Here is a 12739-nt window from a genome sequence, read left to right as displayed (position 1 = left end):
TCTTCACAAGGGGACTGGTTGGTCGGTCAGTCACTGGACCCAATTTGTTTATTCATTCAAGTAGCTCATTCGGTGGACCTGTTCAGTCATTACACAAATATTACTTAGTTGAACCAGCGGCTAGCCATCACACTCCCCCAGAAAACATGCAGGTAAATATGCGTCTGTAACCTCACTTGTTAGAGGTTCACGTAAACCATGAAAATATTTAAACCCATTTGTCATGTTAAGTCATTGAACCATGTCTTCCATCCAGAAAGCCTTCTGTAGGAGACCAGCTATTTAGAGTCTCACTGAAGTGAGGAAGTCTTAAGGGACAGATGAGGCCTCATGAGTCAGCTGATGCTATAACGAGTTAGGCCCTGGTCTGTGCCAGACCTGGGTCGGATACGTGCCAGATCAGAGCCAAATCCATGCCAGGGTCCACTGCCATGTGCCCCAGGGCTGTGACCAGTCCAGGGGATATTGATGTCAAAGGGGGAGAGTGAATCAGAGATCTCATTGGCCCAGAGTGTCTTTTCAAGGTGGCATTGTGTGTTTAAGTGAGCGAGCAGATCATTAAGGGAATGTCAAACTTTTCCCCGGAGTCACTGCTATCAATTTACGGGCTGCTCTGAACTCCAGACTGACACACCCCTCTCGCAGGATAGGCAATTAACAAACACACATTTATTTGTATTATGTCAATTTCAATCCGATATACTGCACACACAGTGGGTAATGAGGGATATCTAACACCTCTGAAATGCACTAGCTTTCTTTTGTTGCAGTCAGTCCATTTACTGAGAAAAAAAATTCCAAACACATTTCATGCCCAACAGTGTTAAGGCACAAGTAGGGATTAGGGTGCCTCTCTGCTGGGGCAAATGTTTGACAGAGATGGCAAATCAGTTGGGATTAATATAGTATTATATTAAATTAAACGTACATGCCTCTCTGCTGGGCCTGGGGCAAATGTGTGGCAGAGATAGCTAATCGGTTGCCATATGGGCATTGTGACCCTCGTCCAGCGATGCCAGCCTCTCTCTCTAGGCAGCTGTGCCAGCTGTGCGTTATTTCTGTCAACGCAAGTGCTACAACCCTAACCTACTGCCAAAGCAAATATCACACCTGAGTTGGCCAAAGGAAACGTAATCATACGTAACGTTCATCTTACGTATAAACCTAATATAACATGTCAGAGCAGCAACTTTTCTGTATAGAACAGCACTAAAAGTTCTGTATGATGTCGCATTCATACTTTGATTGACTGTACATACTTATGCTGCTTTAATGCAAATTATGAAATTATGTTATTACGACGAACAAATGAGAGTTACTGTGTATGGGCAGTTTTTTGTGTGTATTAAAACTATATTTCAATACTGAAGAAAATAACACTAGTGTTCAGAGTTCGTTCATTCAATTCATCATTCATTCATAATTTTTATTTCATGTGGTAGCCTTCAGATCAGGTTTGTGTCAAAGAGTGGCAGACTATGCGTGTGCGCCCTGCACTTTTTCCTGTTTTCTTCTCCTTCTCTTGTCTCTAATTATGTACATCTGTCCCACTCACCCTGCTTCCCCTGTCGTCCTGTCACACTGGGAAACCATTTGGTTTCTCCATTTCTGCTCGTCATCTGTCTCCGCAAGTCATTTTTTTAATTGACAGGCCGTATGTCGATATAGTTCTATGTTTGCCTACACTACCCCAGCAGATCATGCTGGAAGATAAAGCAATTAATGATCCTAAGGAAGTTTGTAATGCTTTCAATAATCATTTTATCCAATGCGGCACTTTGTTTGACCTTTCTAATTTCCCTGATGTACCGGATGGAGTGCTAGATAACTTCACTGATGATGCCAGGTCACTGGGAACCAGGCCCGGGGTGGGTAATCGGGAGAGTTCCCGGTGGGCCGCTTCGATTCTGGGCCGGTCGAGAATTTTATTATTTGACATTTGTCACGTTAGTCCATCTTCTCTTAAAGTAGGCTACACACGTTCCGCATTCTGACACCGCAGCCTCTGCATAGGTTGTACCATGCGAGGAAGTTCTCCCTTCCCAAAGAGAGATGGTTGGGTCCATAGCCCGTCTTTTCCAAAAAGTTTTCTCAGATAGGCTACCGCTGGGCCGGCCCTACCGCAACGATACGCGTCAGGGAGGATGGATGGGAGGAAGAGGCCAGGAGGGGCTGAAAAAGCCAGGTTAAAAAAAAGAAAGGCATTGGAGGAGGATGCTGCTAAATGTGCCAAGCTTACCGATTTATTTTTCAAGAGGACAAACACAAGTGGCAACTGGTAAAGAGAGACATAGGCCTAATGATTAGCAACGTAACTATTCGGCTAACGTTGTAGCGTTGGTTAATATCGTTGTAGCGTTGTCAACCTATTCGCAAGCAAAATATGAAATTGAATTAAAATATCACCCAAAAACTGTGCCATTTGTGTCCATTTAATACTCTCACGGTACAACCTCCTCCTTACAGATGCTTATTATGTCATTGGGTTAGCATATACGTTTCTGTTGACTTTGTCCATCACACAGGTTGCATGTGAGAGAAGCTTCTCAACCTTCAAATTTGTGAAGAATAGGATACGAAGCTCATTGAGTCAGGACAACTTGGAGGCTTTCATGTTAATGTGCATAGAGAAGGAAATCCTCATGTCTATAAGCAACGACACAGTTATAGATAAAGTGGCTGAACCCAGTGCACTGCTTAGGCGGTTACTGATGCTATAGATGCTGTTGGTGCTATTCGCAATGTAACTATGGTATACTGTACTGTGAGTTGAACTGTAAACATTAGTTCAATATGCCTCTTTATTGAAGAGTGGGATACGTTTCAAATGCTTTATTTAGTTATTTCTGCTTTTGTTAATTTATCAACCTATCCTTGTGGAATAGTGGAATATTTTTTGTTAACTTCTCAGTTTAAGTGGATTATTATTTAATCTTTACATTATTTGTTGAACCATGGTATTAATAATAAAAAAAATAACAGGATAGTAAGCTGAACTGTTGCTTCATTTATCCAATTTCCACTACCATGGAAAAAGTGGGCCGGTCTTGGGCCTGAAATTCCCGGGCTGAAAAGTGGCCCCACTCCGGCCCTGCTGGGAACTGACCCAACCACTTCCTTCTCTTTTAGACCAATACAACAGCATGAAGTCCTCTCTGCTCTTCGTAATTCTAAATGTATGAAGAGCTCAGTGGGTGCAGACCAGTTAGACCCACGTCTCTTGAAGCTTGCTGCCCCCATTATAGCCAGACCCTTGACCCACATTTTTAATCTATCACTTTTTTTCTGGCTACATTCCTAGCATCTGGAAACTGCATTAGTGGTGCCCCTTCATAAAGGTGGAGACCCAAATGATATGAACAATTATAGGCCGATCTCTAAGCTCCCATGCCTAGCCAAAATGTTGGAATCCTTTGTAAATGAGCAAATTAGCTCTTTTCTATCTTTAAACTCAATTTTATGCCCCTTTCAATCAGGTTTCAGAGCTGGCCACAGTACCATTACTGCAACAACCCTTGTGGTAAATGACATAGCCTCTGCTGTAGACAAGAAACAATGTTGTGCCGCTTTATTTATTGACCTGTCGAAAGCTTTTGATACAGTAAACCATGAGATACTTTTTGGCAAACTGGACTCCCTGGGATTTGATAATGTCTCCCTCAGATGGTTCAAAAACTACTTCACGGGTAGAACGCAATGTATAGATGTTGCAGGCCTTACATCTGAGGCCCTAGTAATTAATTCTGGTGTCCCCCAGGGCTCTATTTTAGGCCCGGTATTGTTAATAATATCTGTGACCATCTAGAACAGGGGTTTTCAACTGGTTTTGTCCCAGGGACCACCATTCTGACTAGAAAGTAATTCGCGGCCCACTTATGTGCCTGCACGCGAGTGCATGTTTGTAACCACCGCTGCCACGCCCCCTCCCCCTGCACAGATATTCTGCCTATAACACTTAAATATGTGAAATTATCAGGGTACATTGCTAGCCGTTCTGGGACTAATATTGAGCAAGTTCCTTGCTATAAATACCTAGGTATCTGGCTGTATGATAGGCTGTCATTTAAATCACATGTTCTTGACCTAGCTAAGAAGGTTAAAATTAAACCGGGCGCTCTTTATAGAATAAGATCTTGTTTTACTTTTGAAAACCGAATGGAAATAGTGCAATCAACAATTTTGTCAGTTCTTGACTATGGTGACATTGTTTACATGTATGCTGCACCCTCTACCTTAAAACTCCTGGACTCTGTTTACCTTAGTGCTATTTGCTTTGTTACAGGAGACGCTTTCAGGACCCACCACTGTAACTTATACAAGAATGTTGGTTGGTCCCCTCTAGCAGACAGGAGGGAAAAACACTGTCTTTTATTTGTTTATAGAGCCTTAGTGGGAAAACTGCCTAATTATCTCGTCACTTTTTAAATTAAAATCCATCTGTCATAACACACGGCCACAGAGCCTCATCTCCCTTGAAATCCCTATTACAAAAACTAATATAGGTAAAATAGCTTTTAAGTTCTTTGCTTCCCATAAATGGAACACTGTTCAAGAGTTGAAACTTACCAAGTATTGTCTGTCAACCAATTTAAGAGCCGTTTAGATGCTAAGGATGTGCCTCAATGTTGTTGTTTTAAATGATTCTCTGATTTAATTATTTTTACTTTATGTTATAATTTTTTTTATACTTAATTTCTGAGTTGTTTAATGTGTTTTGTTTATTTATATTGTCTGTTTTGTTTTGTTATGGTTTGTTTATTTATTGTTGTATGTATTATGTAGCCTCAATCAGGGCATTGCTGCAAAAGAGCCCTGTGCTCAGTCAATTCTCCCTGAATAAACAATGATGATGATGATGATGATGATGTTTGAGACGGGTCTGTGCACTGCACACTCCATAGCCTTCATTCCCAACAGTAGCTGACCCTGGTCCTGAAATAACTTAACTGCTCAGGAGTGGCTGTGAACACTTTATACATTTCTTTGTGTATTTCCTTCAACCAACCTTACGCAGTGTAATTTCAGGAATATTGTTTATAAGACTCTAATGTAAAATCAATTCCGTCTTTCCAACAGCCACAGGAAGTGGGGCACTTGTTGCCATGACGACGCGTTAATAGGCTTTTGTTTACAGTGGTAACCAAATCTTGAAATGTGTATCTAGCAAGCTAGCAGGAGTTTCATGAAGTTATATAGTTAGTTGTAACTTTACTTGATGTTTTACGTATCGTAAATTTAATTTTTTCCCCTTAGAGTGTTCTTTTATTTTCGTTAAATTGCCTGAGTGTTTAAAATGGATTCTACCAGTCTGTTTTACGCTTTAGATTTAGTCTCTGGCGCAGGTTTAACCCTGAGCAGTGAGCAGAAAGCAGCCCTGAAGACCTCACTGATCATCCTGCAGAAAAACTACAAGTTTCAACGTGTTCTGTTTTGGGGAAAGATACTTGGTATAACAGGAGATTATTTTATCGCTCAGGGCGTAACAGACGATGAGATGAGAGATAAGAAGACATTATACAGGTAAGGTAAACGTCGATCTACCTACGTTAGGCTGCCTGGATGTAGGCTGGCTATTATATCTTGGCCTACTAGCCAAGAGCGTGGTATACTCATCAGTTGGGTTCAATCGATGTTAAAGCGTTGGCTGTATGTATTAAGTTTGAATTGCATGGACTGGAACCTGCTGCCACCACCCACGGACGAGATGACCGCATACGTCAACATTGCAGCAATTGGGCGCTTCATAGGAGACCCCTCACACGAGTACGAGTATACGGAGACCCGGCGATTTGGGGAGGGAGACGAGGCGCAGGAGGAGGATATTATGGTAAAATGTTAGTCAGGACATGAGCTTAACTCTCATTCAGAAACTCAACTTAGAAACTTGAAGGCTCTTCCACCATTGTTTCGCAGATAAAGGTTACTGAAGAAAAGCGTTTGGCCACTACTGTGGCTAGAATTGATCAAGAGGTGTCTGTTGTGCCACGGGGTGCTTACATCAAGAATCCCCACGGGACCGTGCAGAAAAACCGCAGCTTTGAGGGTGAGTCGGCTTACCTTTAAAGGTCCTATATGTAGGATCCGAATTCTCATACGCACCATTATGCTCGCTTTTGTCCAAAGCGACTTCCAAAACATTTTGGGTAAAAAATCAAAACAGCATTAAGAAATTAAGCATACTGCATGTAGCAACAAAATGCATGTAACAGTTTTAAATATTAATAAAGGTAACTACTTTAACTGTATGATAATAATGCTCTCACCAGCATAAACATCAGTACTTAGTATGCATTTACATTTGCATTTATGAGCAGCCCACTGCACAGCAAGTAATGCACGTCTTTCTACAAATTAGATTAGGAAGCTGCGCAGCTACCTGCACACATTACCAGGCCCCCAAGTGCACTATAACTAGCTCAAATATTAGTAACTAACTGCATACTTACAGCAGAATTTAATGAAAGTAGTGCTCTTGCAGGTCTGTCCTTTGGTGAAGCTGGCAAGCTGAGTAACTACCTGCACTTCAGTGAGCCCAAGCAACCCAGGAAGCTGTCCATCCTGGTGACAGCAGAGTCTGACCCCTGCAAAGACTTCCTGGACCGTCTGAGCGAAGACCTACCTAAAGGTGTGTACGATGTCAACAGTATACATCAGATGCAGCAGAGAAAGAGTTAAAAGTGAAGGGATGTGTTTGTGGTTGTTTGTTAAGTGTGTATGTGAGAGACAGAGGTGTATATGCACTGTGCCTGGATGTTCTCCTGACTGGTTGAGGTGTGTGTTTGTGTGATTCTAGTCTCAGCATTCTTGATTTAAACTTGAACATAAAATTCTTCGACTATGTGTGTGTTTAATCTAAGTGTGTGTGTGTGTGTGTTTTAGGGTCGTGGAGTATCCAGTTTGAGCGTGGCAGCAGTGTGTGTGTTCTGCGTTCTCTCCTCTGGTTGGGTTTGAGTTTCTTCCACATCCCTGAAACTCCACAGCATGGATACATCTACATGGGACCCGGCCTTAAGAACCTGGACCTGCCTTTTATGCTGTAAACACACACACTCAACTTCTGTACACACGCAAACTAATCACAGGAGATGTGAGTCACATTTACAGCCCCCCCCCACACACACACACACACACCTGGAAGTTCATTTTTCATGACTGATTTTATTTACACAATAAATGTTATGTAACAATAACTGCTCACAAATTCATCAGACAGTTTCATATTTACATATATACCCCCCCCCCCACACACACAAGTACGACTGTAATGTGTGGCTTATACTCAATGATCTTGAGTATGAAGTGTGTGTATGTGTGTGTTTGTCAGTGCCAGTAGCGAATGGGTCTTTTCCCATATTGAATGTTGTTCTTGAGGATGGGGTCTCCCACAGCCATCCGCTTCTTACACCATTTCAACCCACTTTTATAGATGGGTCTGGCTGTGCCTACTGACCAACGCGACAGGTATCTGCAAAACACACACACGGCACATCAGGCACTCCTCAAGGTCTTATTGAGTCTATATACAATATACATCTTCAATAGTTTTTGGGAGTGCAGAAAAGTAGTCAAACAACATATGGAACGAACACACACACACCTGTTGAGCTGTGGTTTGGGTTTAGGAATATGACCCTCTGGAAGAGTGGGCTTATGGTCTGGAAGCAAACCTGAGAACACACACGCACCAAAAAAATATTACAGATGATGCAAGCACACACAAATAATGTAAGCGAACACACACACACAAATAATAAAGGGCCGGTGTATTATCTAACTACTGCGCACATACAAACACTGACTTGCTCATTGGGCCATGTGTGTACACACACCGTCCCGCTGGTCCATGTACACACACACACACACACACACACACACACACCTGCTTGCTAGTCCATGTACACACAACTGCATACACACACATACCTGCTTGCTAGTCCATGTACACACAACTGCACACACATACACACCTGCTAGCTAGTCCATGTTCACACAAGTGTACACACATACATACACAGTCACAGACCTGCCCGCTGGTCCATGTACACACAACTGCACACACACACACCTGCTCGCTGGGCCATGCGGACGCAGGCTGCGATCTTGTAATGCTCAGGAGTGCAGAGTCCAGTTACTCGCCGTGACAACATGCCCCCATCAGAGCGGATGAACTGACTGAGCAGCAGCACGTCCTAGCAGATTGAGACACACACACATATATATTTACAAGCACAGCAACAACCGCCTAAAAAAAAAAAACTTGAACCCTCTCAACACACACAGACAGAACATTCACTAAATCACCACAAATTCAGTAACAAATGTAACATGCGTTGTGTAGACAAGCACAGTCTCGCACCGGACTGGAACGTACAACCTCGGGCATGGGAGGCGGGCGTGCTAGCAAGGAGGCTAAAACCCATGTGTGCCAGGGAGTGAGGTTTACATCGCACAGCACTGTACTGCAACAGCACACACAGCAACATCCACACAGACAAGCACACAAAACCACACAGATTATAGGACAAAAGTTCTGACACACACTTACAGTGTAGCCGTATTTGTTCTGGAGGTTCCATCTGTAGATGGGGCAGTGAGCGGAGGGGTTGGGTGGCACAGGACTTTCAGGGGATTCAACAGTCAATCCCTCTACCTGAAAAACACATGTACACACACAATCAGATGTTTATTTTCACATTCAAACCACAACGTCTTGCTGTAACTATTTTCCCCTAATAAAAGACTTTCAGCCTACCTTTTGTGACCAGCTAGCCTATACATACCGCCACTTAAAGACCTGACGTTAAAGGTTAACCTTTTACAAGCTCCTAACATTGAGGCATTTCACAAAGGCTTGGTTACTTACGGTTATGGTTTTACCCTCTTGTTTCTCCACCACTGAAAGACAGAGATATTCAACAGTTAACGTTAGTGAAACTCCATACCTGTTATGTTATTTGTCTTTCACCACGCAACAAACCATGCACATGGAACTGCTCAGGTTTAGTGACATAAACGTAACACTAGCCAGCGTGAGCTAACTTAGGGTAAGGACTACACAGCTACATGCGACATCCAGTTATTAGTTACACGGACGCTTACCTTTTACGATCCCGCGGCTAGGAACATACCCGAACACAGCGAGCTGTGGCAACGGGTTAACGTTTTGTAATGTGGGGAAGCAGCCGGTTTTTGCCACGATGCGCTGAGCATTTGAAAAGCATGTCAATGCCGACTTCATCACCCTGTGCGCCGCCATGTTCCCCGTGACCTTACAGCTTGTGCTAGAGCGGAAGTAATATTTTATTTGATCACAGTCACATTCTATTGAAGTGACAAAGACAAAGATTTGTATTGGGCATATAACAACTAATGGTCCATCACCATCAACTCTGGTGTCTTTTCAAAGAATATTCGTTATTGTGACAGGTAGCGTTAAAGAAGACCCGGAAGTTAAAATGATAAGGGGGCGTTTGGTTCTTTGGTAGGTCAAGAAGGCAGTTAAAGCCATAGACATATATACATATCTACAGTGCCGCCGCTCCCATAACGCACACTACGCGCTGTGCGTAGGGCACCAACTCCTGTGGGGGCACCAAAAAATAGGCAACTGAAAAATCATCATAGTTATAATAATTATAATGCCGATATTATTTCAGTATTCATGAGTACCAAAGACGTCACTTCCGTGAAGCCTGCCGCCATCTTTGTGTCCAACTCTACCGTTATTCCCATTGTATTTGTACCCAATAGTAGCTAGTTAGTCATATATATTAATATATAGTAATAATATAATAATAATAATAATATAAATATAAATATAATAATGGTATTGTTTTCTATTGATAGGTTCTTAAAATTTAGACTTTTTAAAAGTAGTATTGTCTAATTCTAGTGGTTAGTTAGTTAGCTTTCATAGTTAGCCAGCGAACAGTCATGACTACGAACACAGCACATCTGAATGAAGCAGAAAGACAACGATATTTAGAAAAAACATTGATTATTGGCTGCGATCCATATTTATTATCGGCAACTTTATTTTGTCCCTTAAAGTCTGCGAAACGTCTGCCCCAACTGTCCTTTCCCGACATATATATTTATCTTGTACACAATCCATCCCCATACACCGGAGATAGCCTTAAGGCTTTCAAAAGTACATCAATATGCAGTTGCAGGATGGGTGAACGACACCAAGATATGGCATCTGGAGACAAAAAATATGTATGTCATCACATGACATCTTAGTAATTCAAACAGCGATTATGAACCGATTTATTTTAGTGGTGGTTAAGAGTGCCAATGTGGGCTAGCTAGGTGTAGCTAACGCCTTTAGTGAAGGGCTAAACAGCTCGCTAACTATTAGCACTCTAGCTTGCTCAGGAGAGTTTAGCTCTGATAAGACACAGCAATTATTCACGATTGTATCAACGTGCTGCATTTCACTTAACATGTCAGTCATTCCCAGGCTCTGAACACAAAATCAACATGTCCGTGGATAGTGGTGCAGGAAGATAAAAAGTGTTGACTGCACAATCTGAAGTTAGATGTTGGCTGCCAGTTGTCTCTTCTAATTTGCAGCCAACCATTTATTCCGCCGATCTAAATCTTTTGGTATACAATTAAATTGTTTCTTTGGGTAATTTTCGCGACTATTGTCGCATCCATCAGCACAACATAAGCAGGTCATTTTAACTTTCTGCGGGTTGTGACCGACTATTGTCTGTGTTGTGACCGACACTCAGCTAGACTTTCGGACACAAAGATGGCGGCGCTTAAACACAGTGACGTCACGTGGTACTCATGAATAGAAATATTAGGGACCTTTTAGGCATGTATATCACAAAACAGGCAGAACAAGAGATATATTTAATTGCTTAAAAAAAGTTACGCTGGTGCCCCCCACCCCCGCACACACTCAACTTCCCAAGCTTGCCGTGGGTGCCCTTTCCTATCTCAGTGGCCTGACGAACTTTGACAGTAGGCTAGGTCAGCTTTTCGAAAATGGCCTCAAAAAGACAACAGGAGTCAGGGGCAGACAAAAGAAAGAGAAATAAACTGCGAGATGATGCCCGTGCATCACTTTCAGGTAAGTCCATGTGTAATCATTGTTAAATACGGGAAATGTGCTGCTAATTTAATGGTTAGCCTATGCATACACCTCGAACTAGCTGACGTTATTGCTAATGTTAGCACACTCAAATATGTTATATGTTAGGTGCAAGTAGGGTTGCCAACCGTCCCGAATTGTCCGGGACATCCCGAAATATTATGGGTGATTTTGATTTGTCCCGTCAGGGACAGCTCCAGTCCCGTATTCCAATCACAGCCTTTTTTATTTGTATCCGTGAAAAGAGAAAAATATAACAGTTAAGTGTAATCTGTGCCCTGGAGACAAGCGCCTCTCAACTGCACTTGACTCCACAAGCATTTGTTACGCCAACACGAACAGGTGAAACTTGTAGCGAGAGATCATCATGCCTCGACTGAAGGACAGACTGCCCCAACTCAAATAGAGTATCTTAAATCAAATTAAATTGGAAGCTTGCACATTGACTACTGGTTGTTTTCATATTTCATATCAGCATTCTTTACACATAATGAACTGGTGTTAATATGTGTGAATATGAACTCATGAATATGAATTCGTTCATACGAAGTGTCACAGGCACCCATTATAATTGTAGAAGTTAAATCGAGGAGACTATAACATTAGCTAGATAACTAGCTATCATTTCATGCAAACGGAAATATTCCATTTAAATCGTTTGTTATTAAAAGTTTCCTTAGCTAGCTAACCATAGCCTTAGCTAGATAACCATAGCAACCAGGAATTACAACTTTAGCTGCAAAGTTATGGATCTGGCAAGAGGTAAATAGCGCCCCCCCTTGACCCATCTAAAACAATGTTAAAACTATGGCCAGGCAGTGAACTGCAACCAGTCTGAGTTACATAGGACGTTGAGACAGAGGCCCTGTTCGAAATGGGTTAAAATGCTGATTAACGAATGACGTTCTGACTCTGATTCTGATCGGAGCGCGGGCCCCAAATTGGGCAGCCTTGGTCTAATGCTATTTCAAGAAAACAACATGAAATTTGAGAGAAACTTGTAATAATTGTCATGACTATTACTATGAACAATACATCCAAGCAAGTACAGTAGTGGTTTGCCAAAATTACACTGAAATCAATAGGTTTATGGTATGGCTAATGAAACCTTGTGATTTTCATTATTGTTGGTCAGCTGTTGGCGCGTGCGCACACCTGGAAGAAAGTCTCCCTCACTTGGGGTTGAGGAAGTTGTTCTTTTTCGTTTTATTAAAATGTTAAACTGGCAGAAACAAACTTTTTTTGGGGGGGGGGGGGGGGGCATCATAAAGGACTTATGCTTAGGGCACCAAAATGGCTAGCAGCGGCACTGCATATCTATATGTATATATGTCTATGGTTAAAGCCATAGACGTTAAAGCTGTGCTACAAAGAGCAGGAAGCCAAAATCCTAAACTAAGAAGAAGCTGTTTGTTGTTGCTATTGCTGTTATTGATACGAAAGGTTTCACATACGTTTATTATACTTACTTTAGGTTTGTTAATTCCCCTCCACACACCACCACGGGATGGACAGGCAAAGGCTCTCACTGTTAGAAAACTCATGAATTTTGCTTTAAACGAAAAAAGTTAAATGTCTCAATGTCCACCTCTTATTCTGTTTCTGGTGTGACACCAATCCTAGTGTGGACGTATA

The 12739-nt window shown here is 42.1% G+C and overlaps 3 protein-coding genes across 6 annotated transcripts in view; 2 read left to right on the top strand and 1 right to left on the bottom strand.

Annotated features, from left to right (window-relative positions):
- Positions 1–1377, top strand: part of tmem63a (transmembrane protein 63A) — a 13663-nt gene extending 12286 nt beyond the window's left edge. For all 3 annotated transcript variants that reach the window (XM_031581660.2, XM_031581657.2, XM_031581658.2), the window contains exon 23: positions 1–1377. This exon is cut by the window's left edge and continues 366 nt beyond it. The gene's annotated coding sequence lies outside the window, so the exon portion shown is untranslated.
- A 3431-nt stretch (positions 1378–4808) lies between these two features.
- Positions 4809–7197, top strand: rsph9 (radial spoke head component 9). Its single transcript, XM_031582059.2, has 5 exons — positions 4809–5520; positions 5659–5827; positions 5914–6043; positions 6479–6625; positions 6880–7197. The coding sequence occupies exons 1-5, from the start codon at positions 5294–5296 to the stop codon at positions 7038–7040; spliced, it is 834 nt and encodes a 277-aa protein (XP_031437919.1). The 5' UTR covers positions 4809–5293; the 3' UTR covers positions 7041–7197.
- mrps18a (mitochondrial ribosomal protein S18A) lies at positions 7094–9346 on the bottom strand. Of its 2 annotated transcripts, none has more exons than XM_031582062.2 (7): positions 9100–9346; positions 8864–8895; positions 8546–8650; positions 8066–8189; positions 7598–7667; positions 7250–7465; positions 7094–7131 (listed from the first exon to the last, which is right to left on the bottom strand). In XM_031582062.2, the coding sequence occupies exons 1-6, from the start codon at positions 9254–9256 to the stop codon at positions 7321–7323; spliced, it is 633 nt and encodes a 210-aa protein (XP_031437922.1). In that variant the 5' UTR covers positions 9257–9346; the 3' UTR covers positions 7094–7131; positions 7250–7320. The 2 variants fall into 2 exon arrangements, with proteins under 2 accessions (XP_031437922.1, XP_031437920.1); XM_031582060.2 differs by having other exon boundaries at positions 7102–7131; positions 7246–7465.
- Positions 9347–12739: the final 3393 nt, after the last annotated feature.

The sequence above is a fragment of the Clupea harengus genome, chromosome 15 (assembly GCF_900700415.2).
Source record: "Clupea harengus chromosome 15, Ch_v2.0.2, whole genome shotgun sequence".
NCBI classification, from domain to species: domain Eukaryota; kingdom Metazoa; phylum Chordata; class Actinopteri; order Clupeiformes; family Clupeidae; genus Clupea; species Clupea harengus.
This window is presented reverse-complemented; position numbering and strand designations above follow the sequence as displayed.